We start from the raw sequence: 21,321 nt of genomic DNA, 5'->3' as shown, positions 1-21,321 counted from the left end.
TGTTAGCTGAAATGTAATGGTTTTCATAGTCTTCATAAATATATTGTATCTTTACCTGACAACGAATAACAACATTATCGACATGGCTCGCATTTTACGTAGAAGAAGAAGAATGTCATATTTCAATATATTTGACAATAACTGTTACAACACAATTAAAAAATCCACACTCACATCGATGCAAGCAGTTACAATTTTTTAAATTTATAGCACCTTGCAAAATTGTGTTTACTAAAAAATATATTAATAATATCTAATAGGGCCAAGCAAATGCAATCAAGTTTACATGTACTCATACCCACATAATTAATTCATTCGGATAATACATCAATATACAAAACAGGTAAACAATAGCATCTTCCACAAAAACAACCTAAAAAATATTCTAATATAATATCAATTTGCACCAACGCTGAAACCGGTTGGATTGTCAAAGTACATTGACTATCGTTTTAATCAAGGAAGAGTCAAATTACAAATTTAAAACTAGAAAGTCACTCCGATAGTGCATACCTCCACCTACTGTAAAATTCTTCTACATAATATTTCTCCGGGAAAATATAATATATTTGTGTGTGTCTTAATGCTGTGTGTGATTTAGGCTAATTTCACTACAAGCATGTGTATGCGAATTTGGTGTAATGGTTATGTAACCAGCCTTTCAACTAACAATAGATTCTGTTGAATAACAATAGAACAGCAACGCGAAAAACAAACGAGTGAATTTGAAAGAAATAGGTTTTTTAAACTAGTCGTATCAAAAAACCTGTAAATTAAATTAATTTATATTTTCAAATTACAAATCACAAATTTTAACTCTTGCCTCTTGTACAAAAATGAAGTTTTTTGGATAAGTAGTTCTCGAGAAAATGCAATTTCAGTTTACTTGTTACTTTAAGACTGCTCGCCGTGGTCGGAATTTCCTCCAAAATTTAATGGAGTGGTCCTTGACCACATGTTTATCTGTGTTTTCATTTTGGTAAAGATCTTGTAATTACTTTTTGAGTAATTCTGCTAACAAACAAACAGACAAACGCGATCGACTACATATACCTCCTTAGCGGAGGTAAATAAATGGAGTTCCTCCAATATTCATAATATGAGGGAACGTTATTCGTAACAAACATGCTCAATCGAACGCTTTAGGTTTATCCAGAAAGCAATAGTAAACCGGACTATCATGATTATGTTAGTATTTAACAATTTGCTTAACAAAAAGATGCAATAATTAAAGGAATAGCCTGGTTGACAATCGTCAGTTTCGACGTGTTATCACAGTGATCTACCAATATGGCCTCAAATATTTTGGAAGTAACACTAACAAGTGCTATTAACCTGTAATTATTTGCATCGGTTACGTCAGCAGCATTACATTTTACAATGGGAACAATATTGGTCAGCTTATCAAGTACAAAACCGTGGTGAATCATATCATAATAGTCGAATATTTTAATATTGTTTATTAAATTAAAATATATTTTTAATGAATTTCAGAAACATCCCATCAAACGCCTGAACAAATCACAACAAAGATGGAAAAGATTACGTCAACCGAAAAAAAATGTCATGTACAGAGTACAGTTTCAACTTCTTCAATATCTGATTCCGAAGATTCTACATCTTTTGACTCTACAGTGAAAGGTTTGATCTTTTTTCGAATAAATATCAATAATATAAAACGTACAGACAATCATGCATCAGGCAATGGGGAGTGAATGGCCGAACGGTTATGAAAGTGCTACTGTAATCCACCCATAACACATCGACAAGGTGTATAAGTGGTTTGTACTATCATCTAATAATAACACCATTTTAGTCGTAATGCATAGAAAGGAGACAGGATTCTAATAATTTTTAGTTATAAATTTTCGCCGACAGAAAACTCGAGATTCAAGCAAACTCAGCAAGATGAGTACTCTGTAGTGGAAGAACTCACCTCAAAGATGAAAGAAAAAACATCTTCCAACAAACTTCCTTTAGGCGAGACGTTTACAGCGGATTCCAAAGCGTTTGATTACATGTCATTGACAGAGGATTCGGCCAGAAAAGGTTGGGCCAATTGTTTGGTTTTCTTTATAATTAATGTCATTATACCATGAAACAACCTGGAAATAGTTATTTTAAAAACATTTGTCCAGCCAGGAAAGAGTGTGATTTTTTTTTTTTCACACAAATAACATTATTAAAAATGGACAACCAATAATAATCGCTGCCTATTTATCCTACTACTCTGTAAACTTTTTGAATGATTTTTATCCATCTTATTGTATACACTTATCCCTATTATATTCCTTATGTCTACTCATTGAGTGACACAACCAATCAGATCAGTCCATCTATCCAATATACATGCGTATCTAATTTATTTTACTTGATACATCTGTCATCACCCACCCCATTGATTTGTAATAATAATTTGAATTTAGAGAGTCAACCAAAAGAAAATCCGACAATTCCCGACTCAATTCAAAGAAAAGTTGTCGCTAAAATAAAAAAGCAAAGACAGAGGACAAGCTGGCCGAGAACAATGATTAGGAAATTGCTAAAAGGACATGTATTGGATGATTCAGAGAGTATTCCAAGTGACCTAACTACTATATGGGACTACGCAGGTCAACTGGAATACTATATAACGCATAGGGTATGTTCGTATTTTGCCCTCAATTTTCTATTACTTATTGTCATTCATTCGCTCATCATGCAGAGAAGCTTAAAGACTAAACTCACTAAAACAACTGTCATATTTGTCATGCATCCCTTGATTTATTTGTTCGCTTTAAATTATTACGTCCATGCATTGAATATATATTTTTAATGAATTTAATTTAAATCATATTCAAATTTGTCATATGTTTTTGTTTAATAGTTTCTGTATCATATTTTATAGTATCATCTAAAATACTATAATCTTCTATAATTATAAAGTACAATATTATACAATACTTTTATTATATTATAATAAAAGTACAACAATAAGATGGATGAAATCCTTTTGGACACATTGTTGCCAATCTGAACAACATTTAAGGGATTTCATCTCTGTACAAAAAACATTCTGATGTTCTCATTTTCAGTATGTGTTATTACATTAAGACATCCCAAATGAATTTCTTGGCGTATAAAGAAACAATTATTAATATAAGCTGTATTTTGTTTAGTTTTTCCTCACAAATAGAGTATCGTACTGTGTAGCGTTTAATGCCTGTGATAATTTGAATGAACCAGCTGAGCCGCGAGATAAAGACACTGTAAGTTCAATGCTGTTTATGTTTGTTTTATTATTCATTAATTAGGTTGATTATCGGATGCATTACCATCTTCATTAAGACATAATATTATTTATCTAATGTAAACACTTTTAAACTGTATGGCAAAAAATGTTATTTGTAAATCTGTGATCCTATATTATAAATTTAGTAATGTTAAAGTTAATCAATATTTATATTTGGAATGAAGACCTAGTAAATATAGTGAACAGATTATATTATATATTAAGTATGGTTTTAGCTTATAAAAGTTGATTGCCTTTTTATTTGTTATTTTAGAAAGAACTAGGAATGACTAATTTGGAAATGAATATGTTTTGGATAAGGTCTATTTATGAACATACTGTGTTACCACATGGTCCAGGAAGTCCCATTACTATTGATGGCCAGATCATCGAGTCACCTCCTATCTGTTTGGTTGCTACACATATAGACAAATTTAAAAAGTCAAAAACCAAAGAAGGGATCAAGGTAACAGACGTATATTTATATTAAATTTACAATTTTGCGACGGTATGTGGTATAAACGGTCGAAATTAAAGCTGAATTATTTAAAACAGATACAGTGATGACATTTAATAGCGTACGGTCCTCGGTCAATCGTGTATAAGGTTAATTATCGGTTAGACTTATTTAAATCAGAATGAGAAATAATACAATTATAATTAACTTAGTAAGTTATTTCTTGTAATTATGGAAACATTTGTTTATCAAAGGAAGTGGAGGAGAAGTTTAGTACAATGTTTCGTACAATGAAGGAAATGCCATATGCCGAACATGTAGATAGACACATGTACATGGTCGATAACACTGTAAAATCGCATGAAGGTATTAAACAACTTAGGAGAAACGTTGGTCGTTACATGAAGGCCATGGTGAGAAGTGTTCCATTAAAATGGGTGGATTTGCAAGAAAAGTTGCAAGAAATTGGAAAAAGAACACTGTGTATTACTTTTACTGAGGTAAGATTTTTGTTTGAATCGTGAATTGTATGTTGTTGTTTTTTAATCACGACAGTAAACATTCTCTATATATAAATAATGCTTAATTCTGACATAGGCGAGCACAATGGAAAATCTTTGAAAAGGATCTCGGCCTTGGATACCTACCTCATCTAACATTAGTGTTCAGTATTACAATATTGTTCCATTTAGCGTTTCCGATCGAAATTTGTAGATATCACAGGATTATTTTTACATACTCGCGGTGTACAACCTACTGGCTTCCGGCAAAATGACCATGGGTGGCGACATTCAATATTTTTAATCGTCGATAAGTTCGCCGGAAAATACGGAGGTATATTCAGAGCGTCATATGAATAATTAATGAATAAATAGGAATCGGGGGAAAAAGAAAAAAAATATATATTTTCCCCTTGAAAAAATAATTTTTAAAAATATTTGTTGTTGAAAATAGGCCATTTTAATTGTACATATAAGTTAGGCTATTCACTTTGACAACAAATTTGATCGAAAAAAAGAATTATTTACTTGAGAAAATGGTAATTTAAAGTAAAAATTGATTAGCCAGAAGCCATTTGTCTGTGTGTTCCGGTTTAATTTAACCCTTGACCTGAGTTAGCTCATAAATATGCATATTGTATATGGTTTACAAGTGAGGATGCTCTGAGCAGCAGCAGCTCTCTCCAAACAAGGTATAGAAGGATACGCATCGACGGTGACATCAAACGATTTTCCAATCAAACAAACACGCTATTTGAACTCCATGTCTCCAACGCGAATCAACTGTTGCATTTTTTTAGAATAAAACGTACACATGTAGAAATTGTATGCGCAGTCTGATTTTTCTATTGACATGTCTGCGTCGATGATTAATTGACAATTTCGCCATGCAAACCTTCAAACAATATATACGTACCCTTAAGCGCCATGGAGTGACTCTTGCTGATCTTGTTACGGTCTACCTAAGCGCAGTTCAACGTGTTCTTGAATACGCTGTTCCAATTTGGCGCACACTAGAGCTTTCGGCTGAGCCAACTGGCACGAGTAACACTTTGCTCACACTGTGCGCCGGGAATTTCGTGAGGAATCAGCCACGCGTGCCGCTGAGGAAAATATCTATCGTGTTTAATATTTTTTGGCACGCGTGTCATTTTCCTCAAGTGTCCGAACGTGAGCAGATAGCTCATTAAAAAATGCCACTGCGCATGACATGTTCTGATTTATTGTAATATGTCAGCGCGTGCCGTATAGCGTAGTAAGTAATTATCCAATCAGAAAATCGCGTACTGAAGGCGTTTAGTGTGCGTCCAATAGAACGCGATCACAGCTTGTGGCATTTTTTTAACGAGCCAAGTGTTAAGAGTCTTTCACCGGTCCGGCGAATCGAACATCAATGTTTCGTTTTCACGACGCTCCAATCGATATGCGCATAGCCGCGTGAAAACGAAACATTGACGTTCAATTGGATTTTCCGACCCCGGGCTGGAACAGTGCCGGAACAGGTGTGAAAGACCCTTTACTCATGCCAGTTGGCTCAGCCGATAGCTCTAGTGTGCGCCGTGCTTAAGCACCTTTTCCACTTACCAACTTCTTTTCTTGCATTATATTATTTATGTTCATTATCAGTTGTATATTTACAGTATTATGCTACTCTGTATTTTGCTTTATTATTTGTGGAAATAAATATTATTATTATTATTATTATCATGAGAATGCCATTGAGTGTGTCCAACAAAGCGCTTGTTGTATGAATCGGCCGTGGTTATTACGTATGACTACATGCTTTTCTCCTTATATTACTAGGCATAGACACTCGTTTTTCAAACTCAATGTGATACCAAACGCCATTTTTGCAGTCGTGTTTCTTATTTGTGACTCGCTGATCTTTATTCAGTGTAATGACCTATAGAAGTACTATACTATACTATACTATCTTGGTGAAAATAGTGTATTAACATACAAAAAGATATTAAAATTCAGTCTCTTCTTCTCTATTTTATATCAGTGCTCCACTGGTGCTAAATTGGGTCCACTTGAGCATTTAGTGTATTAAAATACGAAAATATATTAACATAGTGATGTTATTTCTATTTTATATCACTGTACTCCACTGGCGCCAAATTGGGTCCACTTGAGCACAGTGTATTAACATACGAGAATAGTAGTAACATTTAGTGACTTTATTTCTATTTTATATCACTGTGCTCTAATCTGGCGCCAAGTTGGGTCTACTTGAGCACAGTGTATTAACATAGGAAAATATATTAAAATTCAGTGACTTATTTCTGTTTTATATACCTGTGCTCTACTGGTTCCAAATTGGGTCCACTTGAGCATGTATTAACATACAAAAAGATATACAAATTTAGTGATTTTATTTCTATTTTATATCACTGTACTCCACTGGCGCCAAATTGGGTCCACTTGAGCACAGTATAGTAACATTTAGTTACTTTATTTCTATTTTATATCACTGTGCTCCACTCTGGCGCCAATTTAGGTCTACTTGTGAGCCCAGTGTATTAACAACATACGAAAATATATTAAAATTCAGTGACTTATTTCTATATCACTGTGCTCCACTGGTGCTAAATTGGGTTGAACACAGTGTATTAATATAGGAAAAAATATTTAAATTGGTGACTTATTTCTATTTTATATCACTGTGCTCCACCGGTGCCAAACCGTAGTACTATTTCTATTTCGAAAGTTCATAAAGGCATAAATGGCGCTCCGTAGAGAAGTACAGAATGCTCCAGTCGTCAGAATGACGCTCTGAATACGGGAGACCGGGATTGGTTGCCACATATGTTGGTTGTCACACTCCATATAATGCTATTTAATGACCCACCAATGCCAGTAAATCATACTGAAGTAGTGAATGAAGATAACCTGGACCTAGTACCGTACCGAAACGATTTTGTAAAATATCCAGCCTAAAATTAAATAAAAATAAAACCAAAGGAATGTGGATAGGTTCAAAGAAGGACTGTAATGATACCCCTTTCAATATCACATGGACACAAGAACCAATCAAGTTTTTAGGGATATACGTAGGCTATGATAAAGATATATGTATTAAAAAAAACTGGGACGAAAAAGTTATTGAACTACAAAACGTTCTTCAATTATGGAAAAAAGAAATCTAACTTTCTTTGGAAGGATAACAATCATCAAAACGCTTGCAATCTCTAAATTGATTTATAACGCAAGCATAATTAATGTACCCTTACATAATGTATAATTCCACTTGTTGAAAAATACTATATAATTTTCTGTGGAATGGTCAACGTGAAAAAATTAAAAGACTTCTTCTTATAAAAAAAAGTATGCGAAGAGTATGATAAATTTCAACTCCGTAATTGATTCTTTAAAACTAACATGGATAAAAAGATTACTCAGTCCCGATCCAGGAAAATGGAAAAATATTCCGAAATACTTTATGTATCCAATAGAATACACTATAGGTGCTACTCAGCTTAGCTTTGAAGATCATATTGACTTGAATAAAATGCCTGATTTTTATGTATCAATGTTAAAATCAGCGGTTAAGTTAAATAATATTGTTAGTGTAGTTCCACAAAATATAGAAGACATTTTAAAACAACCACTTTGGGAAAATAAATATATAATTTTCGCAAGTGGAAAATCTCTTTATTTTAAAATATGGTTACATTCCAAATACAAATCGGTATGTGACATTATCGTTAATAACAGATTTCTAACTTCAGATGAAGTGATACCTACTGTAATCAATAAACAAAAAGGACTTATCGAATATTTTACGCTCTTATATTCAATTCCATGTTTTTGGAAAGAAATCATCTTTACTTCAATAGAAAACAATCAAATTGACCTGCAAGTCAAAGAAACCGTATTTCATAAAAAATACAAGGCATCTTTTCATTATACCCATTTTGTTAGCAGATTGCTAAAATCCCCAATATACAAGCAAAGTGGGAAGTTGAGTTAGGTAAAAATGAAATAGACTGGGACAAAACATGGTACTGTAAAGTTCACAATATGAAACATTTTCCAAAAGTCGCCCAATTTGATTTTAAATTATTACATCGTATCTTAGCTTGTAGAAAAAACTTAAAGAAGTGGAATCTTAATAAAAGTGATTTTTGCGAAAAGTGTTGTATAGAAATAGAAAGTGAAAAACATATGTTGTACACCTGTAATAGTATTCAATCAGATTTGAGTAAGTTCCGTAAACTGATCGTTAACTGTATTCCGACAAACGAAACACTACGGCCAGGTTTCCCTAAATGGTCAGACATAGTTATAGGAACTCAGAACATCTCTTTATTTACATTTAGTATTTACAAATCTTGCATTATTTATAAAACAAGCAAACGGATTATCACTTGGAATTTATTCAAGATAGAACTAAAAAATTTAATTTCAAATGAATACTTAGGCCTAAGTATGTAATCTAAACAAACCAGAAAAAAATGGAACGACGTTAAAGAAAAACTCCTTGAATCAATTATCTAAAAAGAAAAATAATCAATAAAATTTAATTTAATTAAGAAATACACAAGAATAAACATAAATGTACATTATACAGTATATTTTCTTGATTTAGATCAATTGTTAGTTTACCATCATTATTATATAGGGGCATTCCACAGTATTTGGTCCGTGGGTTTAAAAATTTCATTTACTGATTTTGATGTAACTCTTGGCCATTTCTCAAAGTAGACATGTTGAAGTTTATTAAATAACATTTTTTTTATTTTTCTGATATCGATGTTTTAAGTTATTGAATATTAAATATGAAAAAGTCATATTTGGCGTTACGGACGGGACATTTTTAATCCTATTTATTTCATAAACTATGCATCTTATTACTGCTTTTTCAACAGATATAGTTACTTTATGTCTCAATAATACATAATCAAGTATTTAATTAAAATGTTGTTGTTTATTAATTTCATACAACCATTTCAAATTCATAAATGTCCCGTCCGCGACGTTTTAGGCGGTTTTTTTACATTAATTTTAAAATTAATGATGCAAAAATCTTAATATTTCATTTTCTCCTCCTGAGGACTATATCTCATTATGTTATGAACACATTTTTTGAAAATTTTAGATTTTGATGAAAATATCATATTTCAAAAATATATTGTTACGGACGGGACATTTTTGTTACGGACGGGACATATCATTTAAATCCTAATTATTTCACAAACCATGCATCTTTTGAACATTTTTTTGCCAGATATAGTTACTCTATGTCCCCATTGTACATATTCAAGCATTTTATAACACATATTTTGTTTATTAAATTTCATATATACATTTCAAAATTCATAATTGTCCCATCCGCGACATTTTAATAGTAGTTTTATGGTGTTTTTTACATTTCAGTTAAAAGTATTGATACCACAATTTAATATTTTGTTTTCTCCTTTTAAAACTATATGCAATACATTATAAACAAATATTTTGAAACCTTTGGTGAAAATATCATATTCAAAAATATATTGATGACATTTTTCGTAGGCACGGGACAGACATTTTTGTTAAGGACGGGCCATATCATTTAAATCCTTTTTATTTCATAATAAAACCATGCATCTTGTTAACATTTTTGCCCATAAATATACTGCAGTTACTTCTTTTTCAAAGTAAGCTCCAATTATTCATAATAAAGTATTTTATTAAAATTGTTTATTAATTTCATACTTGCATTTCAAAATTCATAATTGTTACTTCTGAGACATTTCGATTGGGGGTTTTTCCTCACTTGTGTTTATTGAAGTAATGGCTTTAAAATTGTTATTTAATTCCTAATTTTAAATCTTAATTTTCAACTCCTAAGGATATTAAATTGCAATAGATTTAAACAAGTTTTTTAAAACTTGTATTTTTTATTAAAAAAACATTACTATCAAAATTTATTGAATGTTACGGATGGGACATTTTTTTTATGGATGTGATGACAATATTGTAAGAATTAAAAAGTGTTTTTGTACTGTAGGCTGAGAAGTACTGTACAAAGGTGTTAACTGTTGTTTATTAATCACAAAACATTGTGGTCTGTATTTAAAATAACAATCCACAAAGAACAATACCTAAATCCAAAACAACATGACCAGTATGAATAGGAGTATTGGGTGCGGTCACCGCTTTGTAGATTTCATTCTTTGGTGAATTTGCAACCAAGAACCTTTTATAAATCAGATACTAAATAATTAAGATTGAATTTTAATAGAAGTAGACCTACAGTTATTAATCCAAGCAAGGATAGAAGGAAAATTCAGATGCAACTTGGATCCACTAACAAATTCAGACGTCAAACGCCAACGCCAATTTTTAAGATTCGCCTTAAATGTGTTAATATCTTGAAGTCTTGTTTAATATGCCAAGCATAACTTTTATATTAGTGTAAATAAATATTTTGATAACATTTTACAATATTGCTTCTCGTTATAACTCTTCGAATAATTAATTTTATAAATAATATTTCATATTTATGAATTTTAATATTTTCCCTTGACATAAACTTTTAAACAGTGTTTCAAAGGTTGAATTATATTTTGATTTGTAAATAAAAGATTTTTTTAATAGCAAAATTATACAATTTGTTAACGTGGACAAAGTTGTCCTGTCCGCGACGTTAGAAATGTCCCGTCCGTAACGACATATAAATCATATTTATTAATAAATTTTCAGTTCAATTTTTATAATTAACATTCAGTTATCTAAAACAACTATCTGGCAACATAATAATACAAAACAAATTTTAAAATCTCTTTTAAATGAGGAGAAATATTACAATACGTAAACCTTCTCAAAAGTTATGTCCATTTGCCGTCCCATCCGCGACGCATACAATTTTCATAATAAAATTTTTTTTGTACAGTCTTTTTTCTTTTTTTGACTTTCATAATAAACATTGGCCATATATGTATACATTTATTCTATTTTGAATCTTGTTTTCTTTTTTATTTCTAAGATATGTCTAGTTATATTCTCAAAAATGTCCCGTCCGTAACAAAAAAATACTGTGGAATGCCCCTATAATTGTTTTCTAGGAGGCGCCCGAGTCCGGGATGACCGAGACGCAACTGCCAGGACTTAAATTAGAACTATAAAAATAAACCTGGCTAGCGACGAGGGCGTATCCCCATACTTCGGTTTGGGTTTAGCTTTGCAATATTTATTAGTTTGTTATTTTATCATATAATTCATGTAAATAATGAAAGCAATATTATGTTCAAAATGTAAAACTATACAATTTTATCAAAGTATTCAAACAAAACATAATCTTATAATGCAATATACCATTTTATCATTATTATATCGAATCTCAATTTTTAAATATCAATCTTTATATCGTTTTAGCTCTGTAATATAAATTTTCTCTGTATACATATTTGTTTTATCTAGATTTCAACACAATATCAAAATACTTTAGTATAATCTTTTAACCTCAGTCTGTGTAATATCACTTAAATATTCATTGATAAATAGATAGATAGAAAATATACTGTAACCTTTACCATATTGTTTATCATTGCAATAAAATTGGGTTGCTGCCACAAAAGAGAAAAAAAAAACTGAATAATGTGACAACCATCCCCGGTCTCCTCTCAAATACGGATACACGGCAAAATGAATAACTCATTGATATTAAGTATATATGACAGGGAGTAGCAGGACAAATACAGGGCTTGAATGACAGGTTTTTACTTTTCGTCGCTCGAAGTCTGTATTTATTGTCTTTTGTATGTTAGTCCGCCAGTCGACTGTTTGATGTCTGGAAAGCACAAGTAGTACATGTATGAAACGCCATATGTGCAAAAATATTTATCTTTTTACTAATAATTAAGTCAAAACTCCGTCTGGAACCCAGATATTTACGTCCGTGCCAATTAAAATTTGATTTTAGTGATTCAACTAATTATTTATTTTAATTATACATAGGCCCTACATATCTCTTTATTGTCAAAATGTAAAATAATAATATATACTAAAATTACATTTCTCAACTTATTTGACAAAAAGACTAAATAAAAAGCTTTTGCTTGTCTGGATTTGGCCTTTTAAATGAAATATTATACAAATAATGAATGTTTATGAATGTAATAATACAAAATGGCATGAGGTGAATGATGAAAGGTTATATCAACGAGGCAACGCCGAGTTGATATAACCTTTCATCATTCACCAAATGCTATTATTTGTACCATTACACGAATATTAAACATTCATTATTTGTTTTAACATCTAGGATTCCTGTCATTTGAATAAAAAATAAGGTAGCCCTAGCCAAGCGGCCTACATTTCATTCAGATTGATTAAAACAGTAACATTTGGTTTTTAATATTATAATATTAAATGTTATATTTATATGGATTTTATCCATAATAATAATAATGTCAACAAACGACCAAACAATCCTATGCCTAGCAAGGCTAAAACGCCTAGGCTAGGCCTAGCCTAATACTAACAGGCCTAGCTAGGCTAGACCTAGTAGTAGTACTAGATTGGCTGAATGAAAGGCAAAACTTCGACAGACAATTGGAACTTATCTTGGCTAATTATGGTTTTTCCAACGATTCCACGTCTTGTAGGGTTGTCCCCATTAATTAATCAAAATCCTAAAAACGATCTAAAGCTAATTTAAATGCCTTTTTGAATGAAATTAGTACATATTATATATCTCTAAATCGTACACAAAAATCTGCTGCTGTTGCATATCTCGCGGTGGTGTTTTTACAAACAGAGGCAGGACGACAGGTGGCGCTGTTGTATTTCAATGTAATTTTTGTATTCTAAATTTTTTTTCATCTGCGAAACGTTTTTTTTTTTCGTACACAAAATGTTTAAAAAAGTACTATTAAACGATCGTTTAATAGTGCGTACTATTGCACGCCATGTGACCCACAATCGTCCAATCAAATGACAGGAATTTATTTAGGTGTTATATAAAAGTAATTATTTAACAGACGCTAGATAGTTATTAAATGTTTATAGCATAGATAAATACAAAATAATAATAATTAAAACACATAAAATAAAAAATAAATAAAAATAGATAATAAAAATAACAATTATTTAAGGCCTTTACTTTTTTCGAACTACATGTGACTTTAGTGATTCAACTAATTATAATTACGTGAACTACAATGTTTTTAGATATTCAACTAATTAATTGATTATATTTAAGGCCTTTGCTTTACTGTACGTATTTAACTAATTATTTATGCTATGTATTAATTACCTAATAAATTCGGGTGCGATTCAATGTTACTATAGGAGACCTGGTACCAGGATGAGGTGTGTTTATACTATCGATTATTTCAAACTTATCAAGTTACTTGCTCTGTTTATAAAAATGTAATAAATTGTGTCTACTGCGACCGATATATAAGTACGAAAGTTGTTATTTTATCATTTTGTTCCAAAATTAACAAGATGCTGTTGTCATGATATATTGTGATACAAGTGTTGTGTCACTGTGTCACTTCAGGGGATAAACTATGTGTTTGGTATACGGTCACTTTAGAGACTGTTTCAATGATTGATGATCCCTATTGACGGGTTCCTCCTTTGTAAAGTTGAAATATATGCAGTATAAAATATGTATATATTATAGGTTTCATGTATACTGTTAACAATTATATTATTTGCATATTACGTCATATTATGATGATTTTGCCTTTAAATAATACAATGAAACAGTTACATTTAACCAGCAACATGTTGACTTCCCCTGACATAGTGCTTCTAATTTACCCTTTTTTTTCAAAATTTCTAGTCAAGTGAAATACTACACTATGTTACATAACAATATGTTTTATTCAACAACAAGTTGTTTGCCATTTATTTTTCAGGGAAATAATAACATTTAATCATCAAATTTATTACAATTTATTTTGAATTAGACATCTACAATTGGCACTAAATGTGGAATTTCAACAGAAGGGATATTTACTGCCATAACGTACCTGAATGACATTGGAGTTATCATGTATTCAAGTACTAATAAGAAATTAAGAAACACAGTGATAACAAATCTTTGCATGATGATTGAAATGTTGACAAAAGTAATCACAGTAAAAGATCCAGTTATAAAAGAGGTAGGTAGATAAACTTAGCAACATAATTGTCATCAACCAGATGTGGGAGTGTTGGCATGTTGATACAGCACTGATTGCTTTTATTTAGTTGTTTGATGTCAACATTTATTGCGGTTGTATGAATACGTTTGAAATTTTTTTTATTTATTATTTTGAAACAGAAAACACTAAGGATGCTATGGAAAAAGCTTGACAAGGAAGGAATACTCGAGGAAAGACTGCTACGGTATTTATGGAAACATGAATTAGAGGAAGATCCACATCGTCTTGAAATCTTTACTGAAGTGATGAAAACATTTGGTTTGCTCTATGAGAAATTAGAAGTAAGTAAGCCCTTTGGCGATAGTAGTCTTTGACAGCTTTTGTCTCTCCTCAGTGCTCCACTTTCACGTTTTATGTTATGTTTGTATTGTCTTTACTGAAAGGAATAAAATAAATAAAATAAATAACATATTGGCTCTTATCTAAATCTGAGATAATTTTAGTAATATATTTCGATGTTATTATTGTTCATAAACTACACTTATTTTACATTAGCATGAAAGCGAAGATAACCGGATTTTCCTGGTTCCATGTCGGATGAAAAATAAGGATGAAAGCCTTAAAGTTGAAAAGGACAAGAAACAGAAGGTATCGCTTTATCTTACACCTACGGACTTCCTTCCTAATGCTGTGTACAATACATTGGTTGTTGCATTTCTGAACCTGATTGAGCTTAAAGGTAGAGGACGCGACCCAGTTGTATTTCAAAATCGTAGTGATTTTGACTTTGGAGATCATGAAGTTCGTTTAGGTGCCGTGCAAATCGAGCATCAAGACAAAAACAAGCATGCGTTGAAGGTACGAATATTCATTTAACTCATTGTTTACCATAATTTGAATATGTATTATTTCTGTCGAGTAGCTAGATTAACATTAGAAAGTTGTTAAACAAATACCAAATTATCATTTATTTCCGATCATTTTCTGCGTGTAGAAATTTGGTCTCATAAACGTTCATCCAGTTATAGCAGTAGTGAGAACCAAGTACGTCTAATCATGACGACAGATATAGAGATGTAATACTAGCTGTGATTACAACAGAATATCTATATTCTAATAAGATGTATTCATCTAAGATTCTTAGAAATAAAAGTACTTTAGAAAGTAAAACAAAATAAAAGAAGTTTAGAATAATTATTACCTCCGCCAAGGAGGTTATGTTTTCACCCCTGTATGTTTGTGTGTGTGTGTGTGTGTCTGTCTGTGAACAGCCTGGAGGCCACAGTTTTTATCCGATTCTCACCAAATTTGGCCACAATGATCTATGCCCCAAAAGCTCGGACGAGTTCGAATTTGAGGGGAAAAGGTCATAGGTCAAGGTCACAAATAACAAAAAACTATTTTACTGCCTAGAGACCACAGTTTTTATCCGATTCTCACCAAACTTAGCCACAATGATCAACGACACATCATATAATTGTAGTTAAATTTTGAAGGGTCAGAGTCAAAGATCAAGGTCCACAAAAAACAACAACAAAAAAGAAATAAAAAAATACTAAAAAAAAAAAAACCTCAGTGGGACTTGAACCAGCGATCTCAACTGTGAGAGGCTGGATACATAACCATTACACCACACTGTCATCCACAACTTTGTAGTGTGCAGTTAGCATATTTACACTTAGAACTAATAAAAAAAAATGTAAAAAAAAAATATTCAGGGGGCATTTTATGTAGGGGATTTTTACAGTAGGCGGAGGTTTGTCCTCTCGGAGTACCCTCTAGTTATTAATTATTATAGAGGCGATTTTGTTTTAAAGTTTTAATATTTTGGTGTCGAGCTTGCCCAACGTGTGGTAATTCTCTGAAAAATTCTAAAAATCAAATGATGCATTATATGCACCCGATAAATGTACAGTAATGAATATAAGTAGACGTAAGCAGTGTGAGATAAAATGTATGTTAACTAATTCAACAAATAAAGACATCTTTTTTTAACAGCTTGAAATATCCCGTCGAACTGAAGTTGACGAAAATGACACAGAGGTAATATATGGACCAAACCCGAGCTTATGCATTGAGGTAAAGATTCTAAGATTTTAATTTAATAGCTTATCTGAATGCAGTTATAAAAACGTTTAATTTAAGATATCTATTATTTATTATTTGTTGTAGATACTAAGCTATTTACAGCTTCAACTAAAAACTGTGCTGAAAACTAATGAAGGAATCGGTTACAAACTATGTGTGTTGTGTATCGCCTGTCAATCAGAGAAAAACCATTTTCATTATCTGGAAGATTGTTTAAAAGAAGCCAACAGAATTGTTCCATGTGGCGAGAAGTCCATGAAAACTGATCGCTTAAAGCGCTTATTTTTGGAAGGTGGGATTACACATTCATCAATATTGTGTTTAATAAAATAAAATATGAAAAAAAAATAAATATGTATGTATGTACATATATACATATTTAACCTACAAACACATAACAATGATATGATTCAGTGCAATGTAATGTGAATATTGCTTAACGTCACTATGTAATTTGTTGTAATGATAATACTGTAATTATATTTACACAACTTTGGAATATATTAAAATATAACATAATTTATTATCATTTCATTTCCAGGCAGAAGTAGTGTAGAGCCATCACCAATTTATCCAGGTAACTAATATAATATATAATGGGAAAGTTACTCGTGAATTGAATGTGTTTATGGTATTCAAACGATATACACTGGGTACTAAATAATGCATGTATTCGTTTGCAAATTGATAGTATTCACCATACTGCACATTGTGATTATTACAATATTGAACTTGAAAATCTGAATATGCTGTACTTGTTTTCGGTTTTCTTTTTACAGGATCATCCGAAGAGTTTGAAAAAATCTTGGTAAACGTATCGAGCTGGTATGATGAACATGGCTCACTTGATAAACTGAAGGTGTTATGCAAAGATCTGATAACACCTTACAATGATTTGGAGGAGGCTAACTGCCAAGAATTCTTCAAGCTATTGCAACGATCTGGCCACCTTACCACTACCAACGTTAAAGTTCTTATTGACGCAATTAATGTCACTGGTACCAATGGTGTTCTGGAGGCCAATAAACTGTTAAAGGAGACATTTGATAAAACCAACCAGTGTATCACATCCTTCTCAACGTATCGACAACAACTAATTCAGTTCGGTGACGCACTTTCGGAAGAAAATGAAACAGATCTCTCCCGTTTGAAAAGTGTTCTAAGAAGACAAAGAAAAAACCAATGGACTGTGATATTAGATCTTGAACAAAGGGGAATTCTAAGGGAGGATAACTTGCAATCATTTATTGCATTTTTAAAGGAGAATAACATGACTGTTCCTGCTGAAAAGTTAGAATATCATCCTTAGATTGATGCCGAGTATTACCAAACTCAATGTCGGTAAATCAATCAAGTGTTTGGATTCCAATTTTTAAATGTAAACAATATAAAGCTCTGTCTACACTGTCATAGTATTTTGACAAAAAAAAGTTGTGATATGCCCATATATGGTAGTGATATCACATCATCATGTCCATATATGTGCACATCAGATTTTTTTGTCACATAAGTTAAATAATGTAGACAGAGCTTTGCAGCCAGTAAATGTAATATTAATTGATTTCAATTTCCGCCAAATACAACAACAAAAACAGATATAAAAGGCAAGGAAGTATTATTCGATAACTTTCGACTAACGTTTCGGGGCTGATTGTAAAGCAAACTACAGTATTATATTTTCCCACATACAAATATCCACCTAAACGAAAAGGTTTTCCTCTATTGCACTACATGCTATAGGTAATAGCAGTTTGGTCCTTCCATTTAAAAGTACCCCTAAATAATTGAAAATTGTTGTCAAGTTTGGCGCGATTTAGATGAATACTGTTGTTTATAGGCGGAAATTATTAAGAAATACTACTCCCTATCGAACTTGGTATTCATTCAATTGTGGCCAAGTTTGATGCGATACAGACATACTGGGTAGTATCGGTATGGTATTTACAATTAGTATAGGTTAGCGGAAAAGCAATTTTTAAGAATGGGTATAGGCCTAACTAATAATGTATCCAAACAAAATCTTAATTAGATGAGGTCTGATACCCATTTTACTTTCTTCTTAATTAAAAGAGGTCTGGTACTTATTTAACTTTCTTCTTAGTTAAAAGAAGTCTGATACTATTTCACTTTCTTAGTTAAAAGAAGTCTGATACCATATAATTTTCTTCTTAATTGAAACATTTTATTTTATATTTCGGAAACATACATTTGTTTATCACTTGGTGGTGTTGCTTGCAATGTTTTTGAGGTGTATTTTTCTATGTGTTGCTTAAAATGAGCGTTTTGTTTTACTGCTAAATGTTATTTTTGTAGAATAGGCCTATGGTATTCGGTACGATAAATTAATCATAATAATATAATCTACTATATAATTAATATCATGTTTGCATAGTGTACTAGATTTATTTTAGTAAAATAGTTTAATATCTATTATAGTTGTTAATATATGAAGCATAAACATTAATAAGCAGCTGAGGCTAGCTTATATATACATTATTTAAGTGAAGATAAGATTTAGACATAGACAACAGTGCAGCACACATGTTTAATGGCAAAACATACAGTATCTACTGCTCTACAATTATCTTATAGAAATTCAATGTTGTCAAAAAAATGTGCATAATTTTAGATTTTTTGAAAATAAATCTGCCACATAAAGTGTGATATTATTATTTATTTTATATAATTTAAAAACGCAATAATTGATTCAAACTTAAAGTTTTCCTTATTTAGCAATGAACTGGTTGAACTTGCAGGTTCTGGTTCACACCTATTTATTGTTTATTATTACGGATTGTGACAAAAATGTTTCTTATAGTTATCATTCTAATCAATTAATATTGTATTATTTATTTATTCAATTACACATATTATTATATCACATAACATAATAGTAAGATATGTTCACAATGGTATATCCAGTTTATATAGAGTCCTATTGCGGGCTGAATCTTTCATTCATTTTCATTTATTTCAAATATCGTCATCGCAGCCTTAGCTGAAAAACAAAGATATTTACATATTCTCAATATTAAAATTTGTATAAAAGTATTTAAACGTAGAGGGATAAGTAGGCCACGGCTACTTACAACAACATTTTGTGTTTGAAATAAAAGACGAAGGGTGTACTTAACAGTTAATTGTAGGTCAAACATTGAACATAAATTATCAATAATGTACTATTTATTTTCCAAATAACCATACCGCAATATGGAAATAAATTTTGAAACCTAACCTCATTTTGTTGTAATCTTGATTAAAATTAAGAATTCACACACGCATCCAAACACGTGCTCGCCTTGCCAAGATAGGAACTCGTGACAGTAATTTGATCTTATGTCTGACTGCGACAAATACCAACAGTATACAAATACTCATTTAACATATTCTCCGCGGCGCGCAGTATCTGTTAAGGGGCGTGTAGAACTGTTCGTGGCGCAGCCACAGATTAACCTGATCTCCGGAGCTGTTTCTTGTTGTTAGATTGCCTTGGTTATTGTTAATTTAAATATTAGAATTTCCAAATCGTTTTGTCTGACAACTTATTGATCATGTTCGGGGATATCGCGTGCGTACATGTGAGGTAGTGACGGTGGTTTCTCATTGGTCAGAAGTTCATTATCGGTTTTACCAGGTACCGGATATATCGCCCCAGAAATATCAATTGTTTCGGGGTTTTTTTTCCAATTTCTATAGTTTTGAAGAAAACAACCCGGAAAATCGGTGTAATCAAAACATTTTAAAGTCTTGTTAAAGTTTACGTACCGTATGCCTACGTAATATTAGTAATATGCGAACTATGTAATACTTCCTCCATTACTAGAACCGACAAGTTTCATTCATGAACATTTTCAGTTTAGTTAAAATCGAATATGTTGTGTGTGGACTTTTGACCGGCGTAAACTACCAATTAGGTCTATAGTGTCGACCGTGTACATTGATGGTAGGTCCTACAGCGTATGGAGTTAGCCACTACTACCGTTGTAACTTGTTGCCATACAACAGCTAGATACATGATTAACAAGAAAGGTCGAACAGTGAAATCGAGTTGTCAAATAATTTTTTTATTTATTTTATTTCAACAATATTTTATGAGGGTGGTCCATCCAGCATCAGCTGATCATTAGGGACCCTCAAACAATACAAACAGTAAATACAAAATAAACTATAAAAACACAAAATTAACAAAGATATATTGAAACTAAAAGAAAGTTTAAAGATTTCAAGGTAAGGACGAGGGATAAGAAGATCTCCTTTAGTAATTTGCCTAGTGTTCATACGGCCGTTGGAAGTTACTTTAGTTAAAAGCTGACAGATAGTAAGTGGAGCAGAGTGATGTAGAGCTTTGAAAGATAGACATGCAAGCTGAAAGAGGTATCATTCATGGAAGGGGAGAGTCTTAGCACTGGAAAAGTGATGAGGAGAGAGATGTGTAGTGGGAGATAGATCGAGTAGTAGACGGATAGCTTTATTCTGGATTTTTTTAAGTTTAGTGGTAGAAGAAGGTTTAGAACCCCAGACAGAGCAGCAGTAGTCAAGTCTAGAAAGGAAAAGTGAATTGTACAGAAGATGAAGAGAAGATTTGTTTGTAAATTTAGAGGTACGTTTGAGTAAGTAGATAATAGAATTGAGTTTTTTACAGAGGGAAGATATGTGAGATTTCCAGGTTAGAGTATTGTCAATTATGATTCCAAGGTGTTTGTGAGAAGTAACAGATTGAATTGGAGAATCATTAAGAGTAAGGGTGATAGAGTTAGATTGAAGTTTTTGAGAAGAGCCAATGAGCATAGATTTAGTTTTTGAGATATTGAGTGTTAGTCTGTTAGATTTTAGCCAGGTAGAGAGATGAATTAGAGCATTATTAAGATTCTGTTCAATAAGTTTAGAAGAGGAGTTAGAATAGTAGATGATGGTATCGTCAGC

The 21,321-nt window shown here is 31.7% G+C and overlaps 1 protein-coding gene across 1 annotated transcript in view; it reads left to right on the top strand.

The window, feature by feature from the left end:
- LOC144842138 (uncharacterized) overlaps positions 1-19,599 on the top strand; it is a 59,601-nt gene extending 40,002 nt beyond the window's left edge. The window contains exons 12-24 of the mRNA XM_078698519.1: positions 1,495-1,641; positions 1,879-2,049; positions 2,427-2,641; positions 3,159-3,248; positions 3,546-3,737; positions 3,983-4,228; positions 14,134-14,328; positions 14,490-14,651; positions 14,866-15,168; positions 16,309-16,389; positions 16,483-16,690; positions 16,940-16,975; positions 17,178-19,599. Of these exons, the coding sequence (XP_078554645.1) occupies positions 1,495-1,641; positions 1,879-2,049; positions 2,427-2,641; positions 3,159-3,248; positions 3,546-3,737; positions 3,983-4,228; positions 14,134-14,328; positions 14,490-14,651; positions 14,866-15,168; positions 16,309-16,389; positions 16,483-16,690; positions 16,940-16,975; positions 17,178-17,707 (2,576 nt within the window). The 3' untranslated portion in view covers positions 17,708-19,599. The remainder of the gene's footprint in view (positions 1-1,494; positions 1,642-1,878; positions 2,050-2,426; positions 2,642-3,158; positions 3,249-3,545; positions 3,738-3,982; positions 4,229-14,133; positions 14,329-14,489; positions 14,652-14,865; positions 15,169-16,308; positions 16,390-16,482; positions 16,691-16,939; positions 16,976-17,177) is intronic.
- Positions 19,600-21,321: the final 1,722 nt, after the last annotated feature.

This window comes from Antedon bifida, chromosome 5 (genome assembly GCF_963402885.1).
Source record: "Antedon bifida chromosome 5, ecAntBifi1.1, whole genome shotgun sequence".
NCBI lineage: Eukaryota > Metazoa > Echinodermata > Crinoidea > Comatulida > Antedonidae > Antedon > Antedon bifida.
This window is presented reverse-complemented; position numbering and strand designations above follow the sequence as displayed.